General features: G+C 37.7%; 3 protein-coding genes across 6 annotated transcripts; 2 read left to right on the forward strand and 1 right to left on the reverse strand.

The window, feature by feature from the left end:
• Positions 1-898: 898 nt before the first annotated feature.
• On the reverse strand, positions 899-2,809 carry LOC113275732 (UDP-glycosyltransferase 89B2-like). The gene has a single exon (XM_026525283.1). The coding sequence runs from the start codon at positions 2,584-2,586 to the stop codon at positions 1,132-1,134; it is 1,455 nt and encodes a 484-aa protein (XP_026381068.1). The 5' UTR covers positions 2,587-2,809; the 3' UTR covers positions 899-1,131.
• Positions 2,810-6,315: 3,506 nt separating this feature from the next.
• LOC113275733 lies at positions 6,316-10,373 on the forward strand. 3 transcript variants are annotated; one of them, XR_003323745.1, is made up of 9 exons: positions 6,316-6,542; positions 6,621-6,661; positions 6,798-6,836; positions 7,706-8,003; positions 8,090-8,670; positions 8,800-8,874; positions 8,954-9,175; positions 9,344-9,539; positions 10,082-10,373. XR_003323745.1 is itself a non-coding variant. In XM_026525284.1 (8 exons), the coding sequence occupies exons 4-8, from the start codon at positions 7,712-7,714 to the stop codon at positions 9,455-9,457; spliced, it is 1,284 nt and encodes a 427-aa protein (XP_026381069.1). In that variant the 5' UTR covers positions 6,316-6,542; positions 6,621-6,661; positions 6,798-6,836; positions 7,706-7,711; the 3' UTR covers positions 9,458-9,963. The 3 variants fall into 3 exon arrangements, 2 of the variants coding, with proteins under 2 accessions (XP_026381069.1, XP_026381070.1); XM_026525284.1 differs by lacking the exon at positions 10,082-10,373 and having other exon boundaries at positions 9,344-9,963; XM_026525285.1 differs by lacking the exon at positions 10,082-10,373 and having other exon boundaries at positions 6,317-6,542; positions 8,090-8,580; positions 9,344-9,963.
• Positions 10,374-18,085: 7,712 nt separating this feature from the next.
• LOC113275734 lies at positions 18,086-22,775 on the forward strand. 2 transcript variants are annotated; one of them, XM_026525286.1, is made up of 5 exons: positions 18,086-18,232; positions 18,332-18,371; positions 18,633-20,311; positions 20,425-22,342; positions 22,567-22,775. In XM_026525286.1, exon 3 carries the CDS (start codon positions 18,633-18,635, stop codon positions 19,578-19,580), a length of 948 nt encoding a protein of 315 aa, XP_026381071.1. In that variant the 5' UTR covers positions 18,086-18,232; positions 18,332-18,371; the 3' UTR covers positions 19,581-20,311; positions 20,425-22,342; positions 22,567-22,775. The 2 variants fall into 2 exon arrangements, with proteins under 2 accessions (XP_026381071.1, XP_026381072.1); XM_026525287.1 differs by having other exon boundaries at positions 20,425-22,206.
• Positions 22,776-23,162: the final 387 nt, after the last annotated feature.

Raw genomic sequence — 23,162 nt, forward strand, 5'->3', positions numbered from 1 at the left:
TACCAACAATGGATATTTACTAGAGTTTTGATTTGGCGGCTTACAACACGTGCGGTGTAGAAATACACCCACGGTGAGAAAATAAGTAAGTCGTCTGGAAGTTGAAGGAGTAAATGGAATAGTGGTCTTACAACCACCAAGTCTTAACGAAGCGGAATTGGTTTCACCATGATTTCCACTTCTCTAGTCTTTCACTTCCCTACAACTGTCACTACTTACACCAGATCAATGTGTTAACTACCTCTACTACAAATAAGTTCTTTCGACCTATTGACACGATATGACAGTCATATCCCAGAAACACCAGACAAAAGCTTTCTCTCGGTTCTAACACAGAGATACCATCCTCATAGCAGTAAAACACATTCCATCACTGGCATACAATTCCATTGATCTCACACATTCTCAGCTTCTTTCCCTACATATCAATCCTTTTCCTCCTATATATTGTGATGGAATCGAGACTGGAACGCCCATTTCTTGGTTTAATGCAGAATCGTACAGATTGGTCTCTCGAACTCCAAGCACTTCCATATATTGCATTTGTTCGAGAGTTTAGACGATTTGCTCTTACTAACATCTGCCTACTCCACCATTTTACCTTTTATCCAGTAAATTGTTTTTACCCCAATACACCACCCTACAGTTGGACTGCCAAACCAAAAAAAAAAAGAATGAACAAACACTCAAATTTTAGAGTTTGCCAATCTCATCTCAAGTTGAGCCGAGAATTTCAACTTAACACGATTGAGTTAAACTAGGACGATCGTCCTTGGTTAAGCCGATGCTCGTCCCAACTTGGGTCGATCGTCCAAAAATTCACCGACTAAAACTTATTTTATAATCTAAAAATTTAATCATGCTTAATTACTTTAATATATTATATATATCAAGACCCTTGATTTAAATAAATATTTATTTACAAAATGGGCCCACTGGTTAAAAAGTTTTATTTATACAAAAATTGGGTTTTCCTAATTATTTTGCCCATTTGTCACTGAGAAAACTGATTCGCCATCCACGGATAGGCAAATGAGCAAACTTATGTGCTCCCACTGGACCTCCCCTAATAAACAATAAAATTGAAATTGCCAGTACACAAAAGAAAAGGAAAAAAAAGGGTACATGTTTTCATTTAGAGCAGGGCTCAAGAGCAGCTAAGTCTTTGACAAAGGCATCCAGGTCCATAAACGAACTTCCACCCTCTTTAACTGCAGCAAGTGAAGCTTTACACAGCTCCACTGCTCGAACCCTCACTTCCAACCCATTCTCGCTCACTGAATCAGACAAAATCCGACTCAACTCATCCGGATCCGGAACCGTATCCACCCCTTCACAAACTCTAATAGCAACCTTAAGTTGATCAACCAAAAGCGTTGCGTTCACAAACTGTTCAGCTCTCATTGGCCATGTTAACATGACAACACGAGAAGTGAGTCCTTCTATTACCGAGTTCCATCCACAATGAGTCATAAATGATCCAACCGATCTGTGTTTCAGTATCGGCAACTGTGGGGCCCACCCTCTAATCAACATTCCCTTACCAGCGGTACGATCTTCAAATCCTGCCGGAACAACACTGTACTCACCGTCCACATGCCCTGTAGTGGGCTCTTTAACACACCATAAAAACCGAACCGCACTGGATTCTAGCCCCCTTGCTAATCCTTCCATCTGCTTGTTGGAGAGAACAACTTGACTACCAAAACAAACGTAGACCACCGAACTATCCGGACACGTGTCAAGCCACGAGAGAATACCATCAGTCGATGCTGAGCCTGAGCCGCCTCTCTCCTTAGCGGGTCCAGTTACATCATCATCCGATGGAAGAATGGGACCCACAGCCCAAACTCGGTTATAATATCCCAACCCGTTCGGTTTCTTCCTCAAGTAATCCAAATACACCGATTCCAACTCATTGAACGAGTTGATCACAATTCCCCAGCTATCAAAATTCGCAAGCATACTCTTTCTGATGAAATCCGATTCCGGTTCTCCATGTTTAAGACTTCTGTAGAGAGAAGGGAGTTGCCACCAGGGGTAAAACGGGGAACTAGGAATATCAGGAAATGATTCAATTTGATGATAAGGATCACCATTCAGCTTGGGCACGTTTTGAAAGAGCTTATCCATGACTGCAATAGCCATAGCACCAGAAGGAGAGAAATCTATACGAGGGATACCAAGCTCGCATGCGAGTTCATGGGTCCATCCCAGAAAGAAATCAGAGATAATCGCAACAGGTGGTGAAGGGTGAGATTTGAACCATTCAAGAATAGGATTGTATAGTCCACTCATAGCATTCAACATGGTATAGAAGTGATTGGGTGATAAATCCTTGACGTTTTCTACACCTTGAGGTAAACGAGGATGATTCGGAAAGGGTAAGACTAATGTTTTGATGGAAGGGTTTTTGGAGAGTAATGGGTTCAGAATTGGTAGGTTCTTGGGTGTGACGAGTATGGTGATTTTTAAACTACGCAGAGACAGCTGATGAGAAAAATCTAAAAGTGGTATCATGTGGCCTTGTGCAGGGTAAGGAAAGATCAAGATATGTGCGCCGGAGGATGGTGTTGAACTCGGCATAGCTAGCTAAGTTTTTAGGAGAAAGATGATGATAAACTAGTATTCGAAGTGTGTGTATTTGAGGCTTGAGTTTTGAGCACCGTGAATTCACCAAGTTTGGGTTGCTATTTAATGAGTGGGTCGTGGATGTCACAGCATCACATGGACAACTAATGGCGAGAGAGAGTTTATGATAGACGTGGTATCATCCCCTAGGCAGGAAAGAGACATATCACGGTTATGTGTGCCGGTGGATGTTAAGGGTTTGTTGTGTGGAATTTATAAGAAGATGATTAAGGCCAAGGGAGGTCAGTTAGACTTGCGAAACCGCCGAAACAAAGATTCACTAGAGACATTAGATTAGAATACTTTGAATGTTGATCTTTTGATCGGTTGTTAGGATGAGTTGGTGGCGCTGTTTCAGGCTGTGCACGTTTTGTTCTTTTTACATGATGGTGGCATGGGTGATTAGTTTGGTAGACGCACGTTCCAGGTCTATTTGTTACGTCACTGGATAGATCACCTCATCTCATAGACGTTCAATTTGCCAATTTCTAGCGAACTTTTTAACAATTGATTATGAGGATTAAATGTTGTCGAATCGAGTGCCATATATAGCTTGTACTCGTAGTTCGTTATGTATAGGATAGGAGTAGTAGCCCAAGCGGCGAGCAGGAGCACCATGTCTTTCTTTTTTTTGTTGTTGTAAAGTTTAAACTGACACCTGGTGTACGGCTGAGGTATACAATTTTGACTGCTCATGAATTATGAGGCTAGCCTTAGAAAACGATCTGTGCACACGGGCCTCAGATGGTACAGCATGTACGGTGGGAGAGTTGGCTCTTGGCAGAGGCAGAAATTGGGAATAAAATTCACTGTAGTCGTAACAGTTTCTGGCCTCCATGGGTTTGAAGATGAATAAAGCTGCCCCCAAAAAACAAAAGAGTGAAAAAATTAAAGCTGCTAATTGACCATTTCTTTTAGAATCTTTTTGGTCCCTGCAAAGAAAGTGCACTCTCATGAGTCACGAGGAAGGGTCCAGTTGAGAACGTGTTGTGCTTAATGCAGAAAGAAAACGAAATAATATACCTGCCGAGTTTGCGGTCTATTTTGATTATTCGAGTCATATTCCTGGACCAACTACTTTTCTTAACCTGATGTGATTGGGGTAATACCCAAATTAATTGGGATATACCTAATGAGATAAAAACTAGATCGACAAAAGCTAGATCATGTTAAAGTAAAAGAAGCCACCCCTTAACCTTATATTTTCTAAATGATAAAACTGCCCTACAATGATTAACACTAATTTAATTGAAATGATTAGATTAGTTAAATTAGTTAGTTGATTTATATGAGTGGGATTTGGAAATAACTGAGAGTAAGAAAGAGAATGAAGAAGTACAGGAGGTTTTGGAAGGAAAAAGTTAGGGTTTTTGATAAATTTGTGATATGAGTGATTCAAATCCTGATTTTGAAGTGGGGGAGTCTTCTAATTTTCCTCCTATAGATGAGTACTTGTATGATGATCTGCCAAATCATGATCAACTGGATTATATGCATGATCCTCACTTTTATTTTCCTCAAACTCAAGATGGGTATGCAAGTGATGAATGTCTTGAGCCAAACGTAGAATCTAATGACCAAGAAGAAGAGAATGGAGCTGCAAGTAATCAGGTAGACAACTTACGTGGTGAAGATTGTGATTTTTCCATGCACATGATCGTGTTTTTTTTCTTCCACTTTTGGTGCAATCGTCGATCATGCCGACTTTAAATGTTGGCATGGTATATATTACCAAATGCCCCGACTTTTCATGAGCAGTATTAAGTCGGCATGGTCGAAAATTTTAACCCTGCCGACTACAAGATTTTTTGCAGCACCGGAAACGAATTTGAAACATGTTTGAGCCGGCATTGTAGTGGATACGGACCCTGCCAACTATAGTTTGGTCGGCACTGTTTTATATTTCTACCATGTCGGCTTCTCTTTAGCCGGCGTTGTTTTTTGTATCTACCCTGCCGACTTTTGTAGTACATATCAACTAACTTGTGTTGTTTTGTAGATTGCATCGATACGATGACGGATTAGCCTCAAGCTCACAATGTTAGCGGTCCTGATACTTCCGCACATTATGCTAATGATTTGGAATGGAAGGAAAAAGACGACGCGATAAATTGGATTGTTGAGAAAGCAAAAGAGAAGATGTGCGTTGTAGTGAAAAACTCCCAACAAAGAGATACGCGGTTTGAAATGGTATGCGAGTGTAGTGGGTCGCCGAACGCAACTCACAAGAGAAAGGGTTATGTGTATGATAAGAAGACGATTAGGGTGTACAAGACGGAGTCAAAGAAGTGTGGATGCCCATTCAAGATTATTTTTTGGAGGAACAAAGAAACTGATAACATGTGGAGAATGAATAGAGTTGATGTTGGTTGGCATAACCATAAAGATCCGGAAAGTCTTGTTGGGCACTGCCAAGTTGCCAAGTTGAAACCGCACGAGTTCGAACAAGTAAGAACAAGTTGGGGAATTAAACCAAGCAAACTCCTTAGTAAGTTCAAGAGGGATGACAAGAATAACCTCTCTTCATTGTCTACAATTTATGCGGCCAAGGCAACTATCAAAAGAATTGAATGGGATGGAAGAAAGGTAATGGAAGAATCACAATGGTTGGCACACAAATACAACTACACGGTGAGACACCATGAGTCATCGGAGGGGAAGGTGGATCGTATTTTTGTTAGGCATCCCGATATGATTCAATTGGCGCGTTGCTTTTACCAAGTTTTGTTCATAGATTGTACTTATAAGACGAATAGGTACAACATGCCTTTGTTGAACATTGTTGGACAACCTCGGATAAGCAATCGTTCACGGTGGCATGGTGTTTAATGGATCGTGAGAAGGATGATAGATATATTTGGGCATTGGAAAATTTGAAGCTTCTCTACCACGAAGACGAGACTCCCGGAGTTATAATGACCGACAATGAGCAAGCAATAATGAACGCCGTGAGGATAGTTTTTCCCAATGCACAAAATTTTCTATAATGCCGACTAAAATCGAATGCAATGATTGTTAAAAACTTAAAAACTTTTGAAACTTAATTAGAGCATACAAACCTTAAATACTTAATTAGAGCATACAAACCTTAATTAAAGCATACAAACGATTAAAACTTAACCCTAACACATTTGGAACATAGATAACATCTTTTTCCGGTGCACAATTTCTTAGGAGAGGTAATTAGCTTCATCTTACCGTTGCAACATGGAGTTGTGCATGATAAAAAGTTGACTTCAGCAACTTCATCTTCATACGGAGCTACGCGCTCATTAATGCAATAGAAAAACCTATAACACACTAGTGGAAAATGGGATTTTTAAGTCTGATTGGGATTTATAGAAAAGACTACCCTAGCCTTTCTTTTTATATTGGGCTTTCAAAAACAGACCGTTCTATAATGAAAAATACTGAAAAGTAAATCTAGTTAACCAAACAGACTTAATGCCAGGGATTAGTTTAAGGAATATAATATTCTTCCACATGGATGTCAGATAAGTCTGCCGAAGGTAATTGTTTCTATAGTCTGAGTTTTAGGCGGGAGTTGTCCGGGTTTTTCCCTCCAGAAACAAGGGTCGGATGTAGTCCTCGAAAAATGTCGACGGTGATGATGAAATCTCCTCGTTTCTAACGAAATATCTTAGCCCTTTTATTACAGTATATTTAACCGTTTCTCGTTTTTTTTTTATCAGTTTCATTCAGACAACCTTTATTTTCTCCAGTTTAGAGCTCCAGAGAAAAAACTCTGATGATGATCTGATTAGAGCAAACCAGCAAGCTCCACAACCCTAAAAGCCATATTTCTCTTCATATCTAAAAGCCCTTTTTTTTCTTTCTCGAAAACCCTATTTCTGTTTATAACTTCATAACTCATTTCCTGAAACCCTATTTTAGCTTTGAATCTTTATCAGGTAAAGTTTTGTTTCTTCAATTTTGTTGTTTTCTTCTTCAATTTTTTGATGTTGGGCTTTAATCTTTCTTTTTTTTAGGTAGAAGACCTTCCGGTCGGTGCAGTTGGGTTTATCTTCAGGTATACCATATACATCATTTGATTCGACCTGAATGAATTTCTACAAGTTAATCTCGTGTTAAATTTTCCTGTTTCTTTTTCAATTTCTTTATCAAGGTTTTAATTATTTTTGTTATTTTTTTTTTTCTGAATGCAGAAGACTTTCAGGTCAGTTGGATTTCTCAAAGAACTACAGGTATAACATCTGATCTGATTTGATTCGGCATGATATGAATTTCAGTTACTTTGCTCTTATGAATTTCTTGGATGATTTTTTTTATTCTTTTTTATTTTTATTTCAAGTGCTGGGATTTCTCTTTAGATGCTAACGGTTAACTGGGATTTCTTTTTATTTCAATCTCTGCAAGTATACATTTTTTTTTTTTTTTTTTTTTTTTTTTTTTTTTTTTTTTATGTTCAGTAGGTCAAGTGTTTGATAATTTGTGGTACTGAGTTTCAGTAATTTCAGTAATTTCCTGTTTTAATCAACTTTCACTAATTTTAGTAGGTTAGGTGTTTGATGAATTGTGTTGCTAAACCCAAAGTTGTTTTTCTCAAATTTGATTATTCTTAGGTTAAGTGTTAGATCAATTTGTATCCCTGACATGCTGCTTATATACTTTGTTTAGTTCGGTAGTATGTAGGTTAACAGTTTGATGAATTGTACCCAACGAGTAAGCTAAGGATCACAATTTCCATTGTACTTATTTTTATTTTTGTTAGTGTATATTAAGCTTGGTGATACCAATTCAGTCAATTACATACATTTTATATAATGATATGTTTCCTTACTTTCTCGTTAGTATCAACTCCGGAGTTGGCATTCATATGTTAATATCTAAACAGAAATAACGCATAAAATGCTTTTGGTTCAGTGTATGATCCAAACCCATTCATAGGGTAATATCTAAAAGATGGGATGTCCCTGTCATATATGTTTTTGACACCCTTATCTATTTGCATATGTAGCTATCTGATTTCCTTTAATCTTTTGCATTGCATATGATTTCTGATATGGGTGTATGTGGTTTAAGAGATACTTATTATGTATTTTTTTTTGATTAGATAACTATGGCTAGGGGTCCTAGAAGTAGCAACAGATCTCGTCGTTCTGCAACTCCTAGCACAAATTCAGCATCTACTTGGCGTCCTTTGGTTGATACACGAAGATCTCCATCAAATGATGGTTTAGGCAGTCATGGAAGTCCATATGCAAGTAATGGGCACATGTCTCTTCCATCGTCCGAGGGTGAGCATTCTCCCGGTCAGGGGAGTCCATTATCTGGCGGTGAGCCATGGCCTGAGGCTTTACAGCAGACAAACACCGATAGTGAAGCTGACAATAGTGAAGAAAGCGTAATTGGTAATGCAACAAGCTGTTTTATTTTACTTCCCTTAATATATCAAGCTTTGTAGAACCTCTAATGATTTTTGTATTATTTTGTGTAGGTGATCAACGTATTCCAATTGCATTCAATGACAACGGACAACCTATAGGTCCTACCCGTAGGACATTTTCCACCAAACTTGGAAAGATAACCAGAAATCTTGCTTCACCAGGTTATATAACATGGAAGGATGTCCTGCTGCCAGTGAAGGAATCGATATGGAAGAGTATTACTAATGACTATATGGTTCCTCAAGTTCTGAAGGACAAAGTACTGAAAAGGGCACATAAGGCATGGAAGAATTCAAAGACTCCCCTAAGGCTGATATGTGATAAATATACCACTGTTGCTGAAATGAAAAACAATAGACCTGGAAATGTGAGGAAAGAGGATTGGGAGAAATTTGTTGATATGGTGAATAAAGATGAAGATAGGGTCATTAGGGAAAAAATGAAGCGAGCTAGGAAAGAGTTGAAAGCGTTGCATAGCATTGGTAGGGTTGGTATTGCATCTCGCCGGGAGGAAATGGAAAAACAAAATCCTATTGTTCAGGTAACAAGAGTTGATTTGTACCTGGTTACACATGTGTACCAGGAAGTCCCTGAAGAGGACCTTGCAAATTTGGATCCCTTATCTTATGAAGTACGATCAAGAAATTTTATTTTAAGTTTTGTGGTTTCATCTATTCAGTTGAATTCACTAGTATTACTTGCAACTGCAGTTCCGATATTTTGTTATCCACTTATGTATATTTTTTTCTATATTGTGCAGAAAACGGTGAGGGAGTTGTATGCAATGGAAGAGAACAGAAATGAGACCCCATTAGATAAGGATGCAGTTGCAAAGGTGGGTGGAGCTGAATTTATATTGCTATTTTGTTTGTGTTGTTATTTTGTTTAACATAAATGTAAATAATTATTGGCAGACATTTGGTGTTGATGGAAGGGGTACTGTTCGAGGCATGGGAGGTGGGGTTTCAAAGACTGAGTTACGAGCATCCGCAGTTAGCAGAGAACAACTACGACAGGAAAAGCTAAAGACTGTAGCCGTGGAAACTCGTGTCTGTGGTCTTGAGGAGACGGTTGAGGAACTAAGACAGTTGGCTCTAAATGCAAACCCTAGTACCAGCAATCCTAGTAATGCTCAGGTAATGTTCTATCATCTTTAGTTAGCAGTGAATGGATAATTGATAACAACTGGAACAATTAGAAAATTGAATGAGTATCAGTCTGAATGAAACAACAATGAAAGCATAACTTAGAAGTTAAAACAAGTTTGTTTTGTTTCTTACATAAGAATGTTTTTTTGTTTATAGCAAATGAATGTGGGTGGTCGAAGAATCCAGAATATTGTGTTAAGGAATATGCGTTGGGGTGCAGTTGCATTTGGTCGTATTGATAGGATTGCTGATGAAAATGATGCTTTTTAATATCTAGTCCTCATTGATGTAATAGTGGGAGGTAGTGAGGAGCTTTGCGTTGGAGAAGGAACTCTTTCTACTGTTTCACATGGTGAGAAGATTTTGTGGCCCAAGCACTCTGTTAGTCCTTGGCCAGTAACACTTGATACAGACTTTTAAAGTTAGAAGTTTGTTTTCCTATTTTGGTGGTTGAAATGGATATTTTGGAGGTTTTTTGGGACTTTTTTGGGTATACAAATGGATGATGTGAAGTACATGGGGAACATGTAACTATCTTGAAGAAATATATGGATATGGTGTGTAAGTATTTTGGGGTAACTAAGGATATGGTGCAAGTATTTTGGGATCAAACTTGTGGTTTTGAGTCTCTTCTCTTCTTTTGTAAAGAAGAAACTCAAAACTGAATCTTAAGTGTCATAGAACATGCAAGTGTTATGGTTTTATATATATGTAGCTTTAGCAGGTTTCATAGCCCTGTTATTACTTAATGAAATATTAGTATGTTCACTTATACACTTGTTGGTGTCAGTAACCTGTTTAATTTTGCTTGTACTTTTAGTTGTGATTTGCAGATTATAAATTACTGAATGTGCGAGGTTGACGCTGTTAAATTATGAATGTATGATATTGCAGGGAGGCTTAGTTTATGGTGCAAGAGTTAAGAATGCAACTGCAGAGAATGGATGATGGCTCAAGTGGTTATGCAAGAGTTGCAGTTGAGCTGAATTGTGCAGCTGAGAAGATTAAAAGGGTTGTGAGTCTGATGCCATGAGCTTGTGGTTGTGTTCGTCTACCGAAAAGAATGATTGCAGTCAATGAAGTTTATTGATTAATGATTTTCTGGGTTGTAGTAACGAGGTTCAAACTCTCGGACTTGTGAAGATTAAATTTAAAGATTTAATAAAATTATATACAAAATTATTAACAATGGGTGCGAGAGGTAACCAAGACACTAGATTCCACTATTATGCAAAATTGAATGATAAATATTTCAAAACTCTATTCAATTCTTAAGTCCTCTTTTATCTTTAATTCACTATCAATCATACAGATTCTCAAACATTATTTGTAATCCTTAAGCATAGATTATCAAGAGATTAAACCAAGCATAACCTATCAAACTGAATAACAAATAATTAAGACAATCATTCAAATAATTTAAAACTCTGCAAAAGCAGCGATTAGGTGAATTATATAATTAAATGAAATAGTTACCGATTTATGTTGCGTGAATAGCTTCCTCCATTGCCTTGGTTACGAGGGATTTAGCTCATCATAGTAAAAATGCTATCAAAATAATTTATTATGGCTCAAAAATGGTTTACAAATGATGAGAATATGAGAAATACAATAAAACCAGAGAACTACGACCCACAGTGACAAAATATGACTGATGAAGCTGTGTCGCAAATGCTGTAGCAAATAAGTCTGCCTGATGTACGACCCACAGGTGTGAGTCGTTATCACTGTAAAAAAACGACTGCTGTTGCAGGTCCGTTCTTCGTGTTCTTCATGTTCATCAGCAGCAGCAGTAGCAGAAACCGAGTTTGGGAAAACTCGAATTTCTTCTTCTCTGGATCTCCTCAGCCCCCCAGACTCTCGACAACCTTTCTCTGACCTCCAAGGACTCTATTTAAACCCGAAGCATGCATCGAATCTCCTCCATAACTCCACAAATCCTTGGCAGTGAAAGAAAATATTTTCGGATACTTTCTTTCTTGTTTTAGCTTTTCACGCGTTTTATCTGGTCCAGCACGCTCCAATTCGACTTATTCACGCCTCAACACTCTTCCAACGCCAGCAGAACTCCCCCATGCACACAAGAACTTCAATTTTGCTCGTGTTACAGTCCACGTGCTCTGTTTTGGGTGTGTGAATCATACCGAAAATTCCAGCCAAATTTGATCGATCATGTCACCCATACTATGTTCCTTAACCTATATCACATCTCTATACCAAATTTCAGCCATTGAATCGACCTATAACCCCTTCATTTTAACGATCGAAATTCTGCCAGAACTGTTTAGAAATTTCCCGCCTTTTTCCAAAATTTGAATTATGAGAAGAAAAGTGTCCTCCCCCTAATCCTGTACGGGTGTACCTTTAGCAATTGGGGTGGAAATAGTAATTTTGGGGTGGAAATAGTAATTTTTCTGGGTTCCTCCGGTACATTTCTGGGACGCTTCCGGTGCATTTCTGAGGTGCCTCCGGTACATTATCCTGGGGTGTAAAACACTACTTTTCGAGCTCATTTCGCCGCAAAGGCTTATTTCTCTAAAAACATCTACAAAAACACAAAATAACACAATAAGTACTTAATCGAGTCTAACAATACAGAATATTGAGAACAAAATAGACACATAAATGCGTCTATCAAATACCCCCAAACTTATTATTTGCTAGTCCTCGAGCAAAAATAAAATCCTAACTCACTAGGTGTCCCTAGTGACCGAGTTAATCCCGGGAGGGTTTACCAGAGGTGTACCCACAAAACCTTTACTCCAGACCCTAGCTATCTACAACGAACCTTGGAAGGCACTAAAGAATCTCCTTGGTTGGCTTACAAACACTGACTACAGGAGGAAGTACCCTGATGTGAAATTCCAATTGTTGTACACGAGTTTACACTCAAGCATACTAAAATTCATATAAAGTGACAGAGCTCTACTTAGATAGTTGCACTATGGACATCATATTCGGAGTCAAACTAATCATATGGATAGAAAAAGGAGATGGAAATAGAAAAATGTAGATGGTTTTGATGTTAACCAAATGACCGATGTTTCACATATCTGTCTGAAGGCCACTGCCAGAATGAACCTATCCTAATGGACTGAGATACCGGTCTGACTAATATCAACACAACTGGCATATACAAGGGAACCAGTGGTCAATAACTTAAATCTAGATCAACAAACTGGAAAATACAAGGGAACCAACAGTTGACTACACAGAACAATAACCATTTTTTTTTTAACTTAACGACATGAATAGATCTTTTTGATCCAAGCGCATGCTTCTTGTCAGCAGATTACACGATAGTTCCCACGGGTCCTGCATTCCACGCTTGCTTAGGCGACGGAAACAGGGAGAACACACGCATATTGCTATCCAAGTGTTAATACTTATTCCGATTGGTCTAACTGGTCCGGTCTTTTTTTTTTTTTTTAGTAACTCAGTCACTCTAATTCATCCTAGCAGTGGTAACAACTTGAATCGTGTGCCCCACCTAATCACTTAGAGAAACATAGTTTAAAATAAAATAAAAAAAAGAAATGAAAAGGACTCAACGAGATATGGTGCAACTATCATGTTATTTCTAACACCTGAGCTATGTGCTTTTATGAATAGACTCTATAGATGTTTCCATCTAATCAGATTGGTTACTCAACTCCTACAACCAAGATGCTTCCATCCACTTAGATTAGTTAGTGTCATCCTGAATACGCATAAATTTCTAGGCTCTGGAGTTTATTAATTGCAACTAAAAAGTTTCTCCCATACCCCCAAACTTAAATCTAACATTGTCCTCAATGTTCTAAAGATGAAACTAAAAGCATGAACAAGGAGAAACTGTTACCATTTGAAGCGAAAGAGTTAAGGAAAGATATTACTGTGTTGCATGAGCATGGGATACCTCCCAAGAAGTGCTAAGTTTAAAGTCTTCATCCAGACTTAGGAAAGGATTAGACAACTCGAACCATAAAGTAACAGTCGAAATAACTGCGGGTCTTCAAAACTAAATAGAGCTGACCAAAGGAAACTGCAATGAACCAAGAAAGTGAACAAGACTAGCATGCCCTTACTTAGTTTCCTGATTAAGAAATTTATATCTAATTGTGGTTCAGGTTCAAGTTCTACGAAAGGGTCTAAATAGAAAATTTTCATTGGCTGCGTTTCTTCATAGGTGGGATCCGAATCATTAGGTCCTAGAGTCTGGAAAAACTCAAATATGATCTTAGAAGCGCACAATAATAACCTAAATAACTGAGGATCCTCTAAGTCAATAAGATTTGACTTACATAATTGACCACAATGAGAGTAGTGGTCATTCTTAAGCAAATGTGTCGATTCTAATTTCCTAAAGCATTTAGGTTTAGTCTCACAACTTAATATTCGACACATTTGGAATATAAACGTTCCCACAGTTGGAAGAAAACTATTTGGTGGGAAAACAAAGTCAATCTGGGGATCATAGCCTGGGCAAACCACATCAAACAGAGGATGGGTTTCTAACGACTGAACTTCTTCCTGGACATCATTAGGTTCGGGAAAACGTGTATGAAGATAATCTTGTAAAATGGTCGAGGCATAGATATCAAGTCCTAAGTGTGGGGAATTTCTGAGAGTTAAAGGTAAGGCACTAGGGAAGTGACAATCACCCTCAAACTTAGAGTTTTCAGTGTCTCTAGATAGACCTCTAATTATTTCTTGAATTTCCGTATCTTCAGAGTCCTTAAAATATTCAAGAGATTATTCTAAGTTATTATCAGGTAGTGCATCTTTACTCATCTCTACGGGTCTATCTTCTTCTTCCAAGACTATTGTTTCTAAGTCGCTAGACTCTAAAACAGTATTTTCGAAATGAACCCGTTCCTCTAAACCACTATCGGCTTCGTAATCAAAAGGAAAAACTACATCGTCTAAAACGGTGGTATCCCTAATAAAATCCTCGTCCTTTTGAATAGGTGAATAATCATAAAAATTATTTGGATTTGAACTAGAAATAATATAATCACTATATAGCTCAATTGGATTACTAGACTCCTGATCACTATGCCTACATATTTCAGATTTTTCATTACTGCTATCCTCATTATCATAGTACGAAGATGATTGAACCTTATCTAAATAAGTAGTGTCTTTTATTCTAACCTCGTCCTCTAAATTAGGCAAATATTCACTATTTACATCAAGGGTAAAATTGGAAACACTATTTTGGAATGTAAGATTATTTCGAGCAAGTCTTTCGTTCGTCTCATCCATCAGCTTGAGGGATTCCTTTATAGAAAGTTCACTCATTATTGTAGTTCTTTCGTCTAGAATTACACTATTCATCTCAGCTAACTTACGCATCGACTCAGCTAACTCCCTGAGGGACTCTTCTAAAGGAGGAATAGGAACAGAGGGATCATAAAAATGACTACTTTTCAATAGTTTGATTGTATCCTCTAGAGACGAAGACCTAGTACTATAATCTTCTTGCTCGTAAGACTGATGCATGTGTGGATAGTAATTGGGCTCACCAGGGTATGACCCATATCCTTCCAAATGATGGCGTTCCCAACCACTATTCCCAACATGGTCATAGAAAGGATGATGTCCATATTCAAATTCAGGTCGATATTCATTGTATTGGCTTCTATCATACCATCTCGACATTCTTAATTGAAAGGGAATTCTACACAACCACAAACAAGGCCGACTCGACTCCACCAAAGCAAACCTAAAGATTTCTAGCAAACAAAAAGCATGATGGCTCCACTTAGATTGTTTTTTAGACCAGCTTCTATTCCTTCGAAAAGGAATTCGTTACAATTTGAGCACACCCCTCTGGAATCAATCCGAGCTAATGTAAGTTGAATCTAGGCGAGGGAAGCTTAGTAGAGCTTTGATACCCAAGGCCTCACCGCATTAGAAGGCGGCGCAGTCACGCATTCAACTCACAGAAACCATCATGTACTTTGAAGTGTACTTAAAGAGGAACCAATATTTTTCGAACGAGTTTCCTATTAAGCTCGTTACCCTATCGGTCTCGTTCTATTCCAAATTTTAAAGCTTGGGTTCGCGTTAGGTTTCGTTTTCCTAAGGCGGGAAAGAAGGGAGCGGTGATGAAATCCGAACCCTTATCTAGTATTGTCCAGGCCTTGCCCTTTACTAGGAATTTAAAAACAGTCCAAATTCGTCCTCAATCAATGAATCACCTTAAGGAATACAGTAAAACCGCTGACAGGAGATTCGCGAGTGTTTCGATGGACTTACCTCCCGTACCAGACGGGGGATGAACCGTTGAAGTCGACTCGGGCCACGACTCCTATGTCATGTATGAACCCGAGGGGACGAGACGATATAGTAATCGTCGTCCTTCCCTGCACACAGTTTATATAATTTTTTTTTTAAATAATAATACCCTTCCGTAGGGTTAAAAAAAAAGAATAAAGTCCAATTGTCCAGAATAAAGTCCAAATAAAAAGTCCAAAAATTACAAAAATTATGAAAAATAAAGCCTATTTACAAATCCTAAAAAAAAAAATTATGTCTTTTTTTCTTCTCTTTTAGCTTTTAACTTTAAGCTTTTTGTTCCCAAGTCCTTAGTATTCCACTTCGAGCCTGTAAATCAAAGACACAAAAAAAAAAACGTAAAAAGGAACAAATAATAGTAAAAAATAAATAATAAAAACCTAAAAATTCTACCTAAACACAAATCCGCGTCGGCGGCGCCAAAATGATTAATGATTTTCTGGGTTGTAGTAATGAGGTTCAAACTCTCGGGCTTGTGAAGATTAAATTTAAAGATTTAATAAAATTATATACAAAATTATTAACAATGGGTGCGAGAGGTAACCAAGACACTAGATTCCACTATTATGCAAAATTGAATGATAAATATTTCAAAACTCTATTCAATTCTTAAGTCCTCTTTTATCTTCAATTCACTATCAATCATACAGATTCTCAAACATTATTTGTAAACCTTAAGCATAGATTATCAAGAGATTAAACCAAGCATAACCTATCAAACTGAATAACAAATAATTAAGACAATCATTCAAATAACTTAAAACTCTGCAAAAGCAGCGATTAGGTGAATTATATAATTAAATGAAATAGTTACCCATTTATGTTGCGTGAATAGCTTCCTCCATTGCCTTGGTTACGAGGGATTTAACTCATCATAATAAAAATGCTCTCAAAATAATTTATTATGGCTCAAAAATGGTTTACAAATGATGAGAGTATGAGAAATACAATAAAACCAGAGAACTACGACCCTCAGTGACAAAATAAGACTGCCGCAGCTTTGTCGCAAATGTTGTAGCAAATAAGTCTGCCTGTTGTACGACCCACATGTGTGAGTCGTTATCACTGTAGAAAAACGACTGTTGCTGCTGGTCCGTTCTTCGTGTTCTTCATGTTCATCATCATCAGCAGCAGAAACCGAGTTTGGGAAAACTCGAATTTCTTCTTCTCTGGCTCTCCTCAGCCCCCCAGACTCTCGACAACTTTTCTCTGACCTCCAAGGACTCTATTTAAACCCGTAGCATGCATCGAATCTCCTCCATAACTCCACAAATCCTTGGCAGTGAAAGAAAATATTTTCGGATATTTTCTTTCCTGTTTTAGCTTTTCACGCGTTTTATCTGGTCCAGCACGCTCCAATTCGACTTATTCACGCCTCAACACTCTTCCAACGCCAGCAGAACTCCCCCATGCACACAAGAACTTCAATTTTGCTCGTGTTACAGTCCACGTGCTCTGTTTTGGGTGTGTGAATCATACCGAATATTCAAGCCAAATTTGATCGATCATGTCACCCATAATATGTTTCTTAACCTATATCACATCTCTATACCAAATTTCAGCCATCGAATCGACCCATAACCCTTTCATTTTGACGATCGAAATTCTGCCAGAACTGTTTAGAAATTTCCCGCCTTTTTCCAAAATTTGAATTATGAGAAGAAAAGTGTCCTCCCCCTAATCCTGTACGGGTGTCCCTTTAGCAATTGGGGTGGAAATAATAATTTTGGGGTGGAAATAGTAATTTTTCTGGGTTCCTCCGATACATTTCTTGGACGCTTCCGGTGCATTTCTGAGGTGCCTCCGTTACATTATCCTGGGGTGTAAAACACTACTTTTCGAGCTCATTTCGCCGCAAAGGCTTATTTCTCTAAAAACATCTACAAAAACACAAAATAACACAATAAGTACTTAATCGAGTCTAACAATACAGAATATTGAGAACAAAATAGACACATAAATGCGTCTATCATTTATTGTCCAGTGGAGAGTTTGTGTTGCTGCAATGTAAAGATGGACTGATCCAGTGCTTGCAGTGTATATTTTAGCTGTTGAATTTGCAGATTACAGATCCAGTGCATAGTGATCTCAAACTATTTGATTATCAAATTGAACATGCCTTTTAGATTACAGAACAATACTAGTTACTTGTTTTAAACTTGTAAGTTGTATGTGTAACTTGTAAGTTGTATGTGTTCATTATTACTAACTTGTTTAAATTTTAGTTTTAATGTAAAATTTGCAATCAGTCTAGGTAGAGTTGATGTCAGGGTCTGGATTTTTGAAAACCATCACTTGTTAACCCTACAAGAAACTTGTATACGATAAATGCATCATCTCCAAGGAATCAAGGTTGAATGTTTTTCCACAATTGCATTTAATCTTCCATCAAATTTAATCTTCAATCAATTTCAGAAAAACCCCATCCCTGGGTTAATGATCCATTTTTTCTCTTCAGAATACGAGACATGTGAAAAAGATGTATAGACGTTTCAGCTCATTCAGATGTTACTGAGTGAGCTTCAAATCTAACTCGGTTTAGATTATTACTGTCTGAAAAGAAAATAATATCTTCCATTCTCTTATTATCCTTATCGTCTCACTCCATCTCTCTCTTTCTCCTGTTCTCTTCTTTCTCTCATTCATGTCTGATGAAAAACATTCTCAGACAAGTTTAATACAAAATCATCTTCTCACGCACGTTTTTTTAGGGTTACATATTATTAGTCATCTTTTAAATCAAGTATCGATCTGAAAAATCAGGTATGTTCTCCATTCTGAGATTTCTTTTGTTAGGGTTTTGACTAGATATCAATTTCAGTGGAAACCCTTCCTAAATTCTTCTTTTGATTTCAATTTCAGACTCCTAATCTCTGCTGAAGTTTCGGTTAAAGTGATTCAGGTAATAAACAATTTTTTAAAAGAAAATTGGGGGTTGTTTACCCCTTTGGTTAACTGATTGATGTTTCTTGTAATTTAAGGTTCTTAAAATTGGGGGTTTTATTTGGAGGATTTCGTATGTAGTGATTAATGTATTTGGAAACAGTAATTTTACTAAAATTTGTCAAGAGTAGTTGTATTTGGTGGGTTCTGATTATGTTATTTCATACTATACTGCTCAAGTACATTAGTATTATTTATTGCTTTTGTCATTTATTTGTAGATGTCACGTTGTGTGGATCCTCCAAGTAAAGAATGGTTGAAGGCACCTAAGGGTTCACCTCGGTTTATTGAAGGTGTTAAGTCGTTCATTCAATTTACAGTTGAGAGTCTTGGCAAAGATATAAGTGAATTTCATTGTCCTTGTATGAAATGTCAGAATTACAATTGTTGTCCAAAATCTCTTGATGAAATACATGGGGATATTCTTCAGCATGGGTTTGATGTGACATATCGGTCGTGGATCCATCATGGAGAGCAATCTGGAGCGAATGATTCCAGCATTAGAGCTCCTACGTTACCCACTGATAATATTGTGAATGAAGCTCCTGGTCCGATCGACTTGTTGTTTGACACACTAGGCCGCGCTGATCTTATTAACAATGAAGACTTCCTTGGTGATTCTGATCCGCAAGTTGGTACTGCTGCAACAGTTGAAGATGGTTCTGGTGCTAATGCTGAAGATGGTGTTGGTGTCGATTACAGTAAGATGATGATGGATGCCTTACAACCCCTGTATCCAGATTGTGGTGGTGAACATATAAAACTGTCGGCAGTAATCGAGCTACTTAGTATGAAAGCAAGGTATCAATGTTCTAATGTTTTCTTTACTGAATTATTGAAATTTATGAAAACTATTTTACCCGAAGGGAACACGTTACCAGATTCTTGTCGTAAAGCTAAGGACATGATTAAGCCATTTAACTTGCCGGTCGAGATTATCCATGCTTGCTCTAATGATTGCATACTTTATCGGAAGGAGTATGCTGATTGTGATGAGTGTCCTAAATGTCACGCAAGTAGATGGCAACTACCTCCTGAAGGGAGTAATCCAAATGCTAAAAAGGTGCCAGTGAAGAAACTAAGATATTTCCCAATTACTGAAAGGCTGCAGCGTTGGTATGGTACTCCGTGGATAGCTGAACAGATGTACTGGCATTCAAATGTTTAGAAAGTTCTACACACATGCGACATCCTGTGGATTCTTCTTCTTGGAAATCAATAGATAGGAAATGGCCTGCGTTTGCTTCCGAGAAACGTAATGTGCGTCTAGGACTAGTCACTGATGGTTTTAATCCATTCGGAATGATGACTTCGCACAATACTTGGCCTGTCATGATTAATGCTTATAACCTTCCACCATCAATATGCACAGGGAAAGATTTCACAATGTTAGTATTACTTATTCCTGGTCCAAGTGCTCCCAACCACAACATTGATGTCTATTTGCAGCCGTTGATCGAGGAGTTGATTGAGTTATGGTTAAGCGGAAAGCTAACATATGATGCTCATACAAAGACTTGTTTCACAATGAAAGCAATTTTAATGTGGTGCATACACGACTATCCGGCTTATGCACACATGTCTGGTTTGCGAACATCTGGAAAATTTGGTTGTCTGGCATGAGGTGAAGAAACTGAGGCCTTTTGGCTGAAATGGGGTAACAAGTTTGCTTACATGGGTCATAGAATATTTTTAAGAGATCGTTCTCACCCTTATAGACGTAACAAAGCTAGGTTCAATGGATCTGAGGATAATAGGGGTGCACCAAGTCGTTTGAGTGGCGTCCAATTGTTCAATAGGACAGCAACAACAAATAAGGAATTTGGGAAGCTGGTAAAGCGGTCAGTTGAATCTCCTTATTCGAAGAGATCAATCTTTTTCAGTCTGCCATATTGGAAGGTAACTGATGCATAATTTTCAATATGTTGTTATTTTTGAGCCTTCACTAACTTTTATTCAATATGTTTTTGTTATTTCTTAGCCTTTGCTAACTTAATTAATCTTAACTTTAGTTTCCGCATATTCTGCACAATGTGGATATGATGCATGTAGAAAAGAACTGGGCAGAGAACTTGTTTGGAACTTTAATGCGACACAAGGATAAGTCTAAGGATGGGGTTCCAGCGCGCAGAGATCTAGAACTGCTGAATTTAAAGCCTAACTTGTGGTTGCAGGATAATAATGGAAAACAAGAAGTCTCCCATGCTCCTTATTGGTTGCCTAGCAATGAAAGAGAACTAGTCTGTAAACTTTTAGCAAACTGAAGGTTCCTATTGGTTATAGCGGAAACTGGGAAAAAAAAGTGGATTTGAAAGAGTTACAATTTAAGTGTTTAAAATCTCACGACTATCACTGTCTTATGCAGGGTTTGATGCCAATTTTTCTAATGTACTGTTTGAAAGAGCGTAAGCCTTTGCGCGAGGCAATAAGACATTTGTCATTGTTTTTTAAGGTTCTTTGTTCTAAGGTTATTGATCGTGAAGAGCTTCGTCTAATGCATGAACGTGTAGTGGAGTCTTTATGTTTGTTTGAAATGTACTTCCCGCCGGCTTTTTTTGTTTCTATGACCCATCTTGTCGCACATTTGGCCGAAGAGGCACTAACATTAGGACCAGTTCAATTTAGCTGGATGTACCCTTTTGAGAGGTTTACTCCTTTAACTACTGATCCTTTTAATTTAATTCTTTTGAACTTATGTACATTATATATCTGGTGTTACCTTTTGAACAAAAACTATATTGGAGGGTCTATTACTGCACAGCATGATGTCGTTGAAGGAGCTCGCCATTGGATGGAGTTCATTCCCGAGGGTAAGCTAAAGTCTTACAAGTGTCATGGAAAGGTAGCATTGCGCGGTGAGGTATATGAAGGTCCACACCCGCCTACTTCACGTGGAAAACCATACCAGTTAACTGCCGTACAACATGAGCAAGTTCAACTTTGGGTTTTGAGACATTCAGATGAAAATATTGAATGGGAAGAGTAAGCAGAATCCTAAGTTTTGTCTCTGAATCATTTCTTTACACTATATGAGGCTCTTGACCATTATAATTATGTATAGTATGAACTAATAACCATGTCACTAATTATTAAATTTGTCGTTTCGCGGTAAATACAAGAGGTACATTGGAAGTCTAAACAGAAAATCTAGGAGAAAGGCTATGAATTACATTCCCTGGTTAAGAGATTAACTTCTAGGCACACCCATGACAGAGTTTCATAGGCTCGTACTTGGTCCTTCCTTTAAGACAGTTTCCTATCGGGCGTATTCAGTAAATGGTTATCTGTTCTGTACGGAAGAAGCAGAGAAGTCTATGACCACACAAAACAGTGGAGTGACAATGGATGCCTTCACCAGCTTTAGAGCAAGTGCTAGAGATTCTAACTTAGTGGTTGATGATACTTCTTATTTCGGCATTTTGCAAAAGATACTTGAACTCGATTATGAAGATTTCACAGAAGTAGTTTTTTTATGTAGTTGGGTTCGAGTGAAAGACAAAAAACATGGATCATATGTGGACGCAGAGACCAATTTGAGGTTCGTCAACTTCGAAAGGTTTACGAGCCAGTCTAAAGATGTCGACGAACCATTCATCCATGCTTCTCAAGCTAGCCAAGTTTTTTATTGCGGTGATGAGAATAGGAAGCATTGGCATCTTGTTTTAGAATCTCCCAAAAGATCAGGCTTAAATGTGAATGCTTATGAAGATCCTTATGTGTTTACTGCACCTGCGAATCAAGCTCCACTAATTTCAACATCTGTAGCTGACAACGAGTATTGGAATGGAGATCAGGTAATAAGTTTTGACTGAATACTTGAATTTTTCTTTTTTCTCTCTTTTTTTGTATGTACACGGAGAGATGAACACATGGTCCTCTTCATGTTATCATGAAACAAGCTAAAACCAAGGATTGCAGCCTATCATTCAGGTATATATCTTCTTTGCAAGTTAATGAGCACCATTCTCTGATTGTTGATTGCAGCAGCTCCTTGATTTTTTTTGTCATCACTAGTTGAAGTTAATGAGCACCATACTCTTTATTTTCTTTATCATCATCAGCTCTTAAAGAATTGCTTTTTGTGAGAACCAGTCATACTGTGCTGTCAGAACTTTGTTTTTAAACTTCTAATGCCCGAACTTATTTTGCCGCAGGTATACTATTTGGATCAGTTGGCAGAGCAGTTCATCTTTTTGTTGGTTTTAGTATATTTTCATTGTTTGTAGGTTGGTGTGAATTCAGTAGTTGTGCAGAGCTTTTTGGGGTTTTGACCTAAGTGTCAGCTCAATTCACATGTGAATTCAGTTAATATGGTACAACAAATTTCAAATTTGAATTGAAGGTGAATGTTTTGATTTGTGTATGAAATATGTTTTTAATTTGAATTTAATGAGTTTCTAATCTTCAGTCAGAAATGAGTCAGAGAATTCAGATTTTCTGAAATAGGTTCAGTCAGAAATACCAGTTAGATTGCGATTCAGACGAATCAGCTTTTTTGAAATTATTCAGACCCATATTACTGTACATTAGCTTTTATAGTTTTTAATATTAAATTAATGAAACGTCTGTATGTGTTAGTCCGTCTTACGAGTCCATTGAAGTAAGTCGTAATTTAAAAAATTAAAGGAATCTCAGGAACAGTCGTTTTGAAAAATAAGACTACAAATCTAGGGATCCCAAAAGCAGTCCTTTTAAGAGATATTAGGACTTTTTTGGCAGACTTTTTTTTGTTTGCATTTTTCACTAGTGG

The sequence above is a fragment of the Papaver somniferum genome, chromosome 4, assembly GCF_003573695.1.
Source record: "Papaver somniferum cultivar HN1 chromosome 4, ASM357369v1, whole genome shotgun sequence".
In the NCBI taxonomy this organism is placed as follows: domain Eukaryota; kingdom Viridiplantae; phylum Streptophyta; class Magnoliopsida; order Ranunculales; family Papaveraceae; genus Papaver; species Papaver somniferum.

Bases quoted from the DNA above. Each gene is read 5' to 3' on its own strand.
- LOC113275732 (XM_026525283.1), bottom strand. From the start codon at position 2,586: ATGCCGAGTTCAACACCATCCTCCGGCGCACATATCTTGATCTTTCCT.
- LOC113275733 (XM_026525284.1), top strand. From the start codon at position 7,712: ATGGCTAGGGGTCCTAGAAGTAGCAACAGATCTCGTCGTTCTGCAACT. The intron at 8,671-8,799 runs GTACGATCAAGA...TATATTGTGCAG, and splicing joins TGGATCCCTTATCTTATGAA to AAAACGGTGAGGGAGTTGTA. The intron at 9,176-9,343 runs GTAATGTTCTAT...TTTTGTTTATAG, and splicing joins GCAATCCTAGTAATGCTCAG to CAAATGAATGTGGGTGGTCG.
- LOC113275734 (XM_026525286.1), top strand. From the start codon at position 18,633: ATGTCACGTTGTGTGGATCCTCCAAGTAAAGAATGGTTGAAGGCACCT.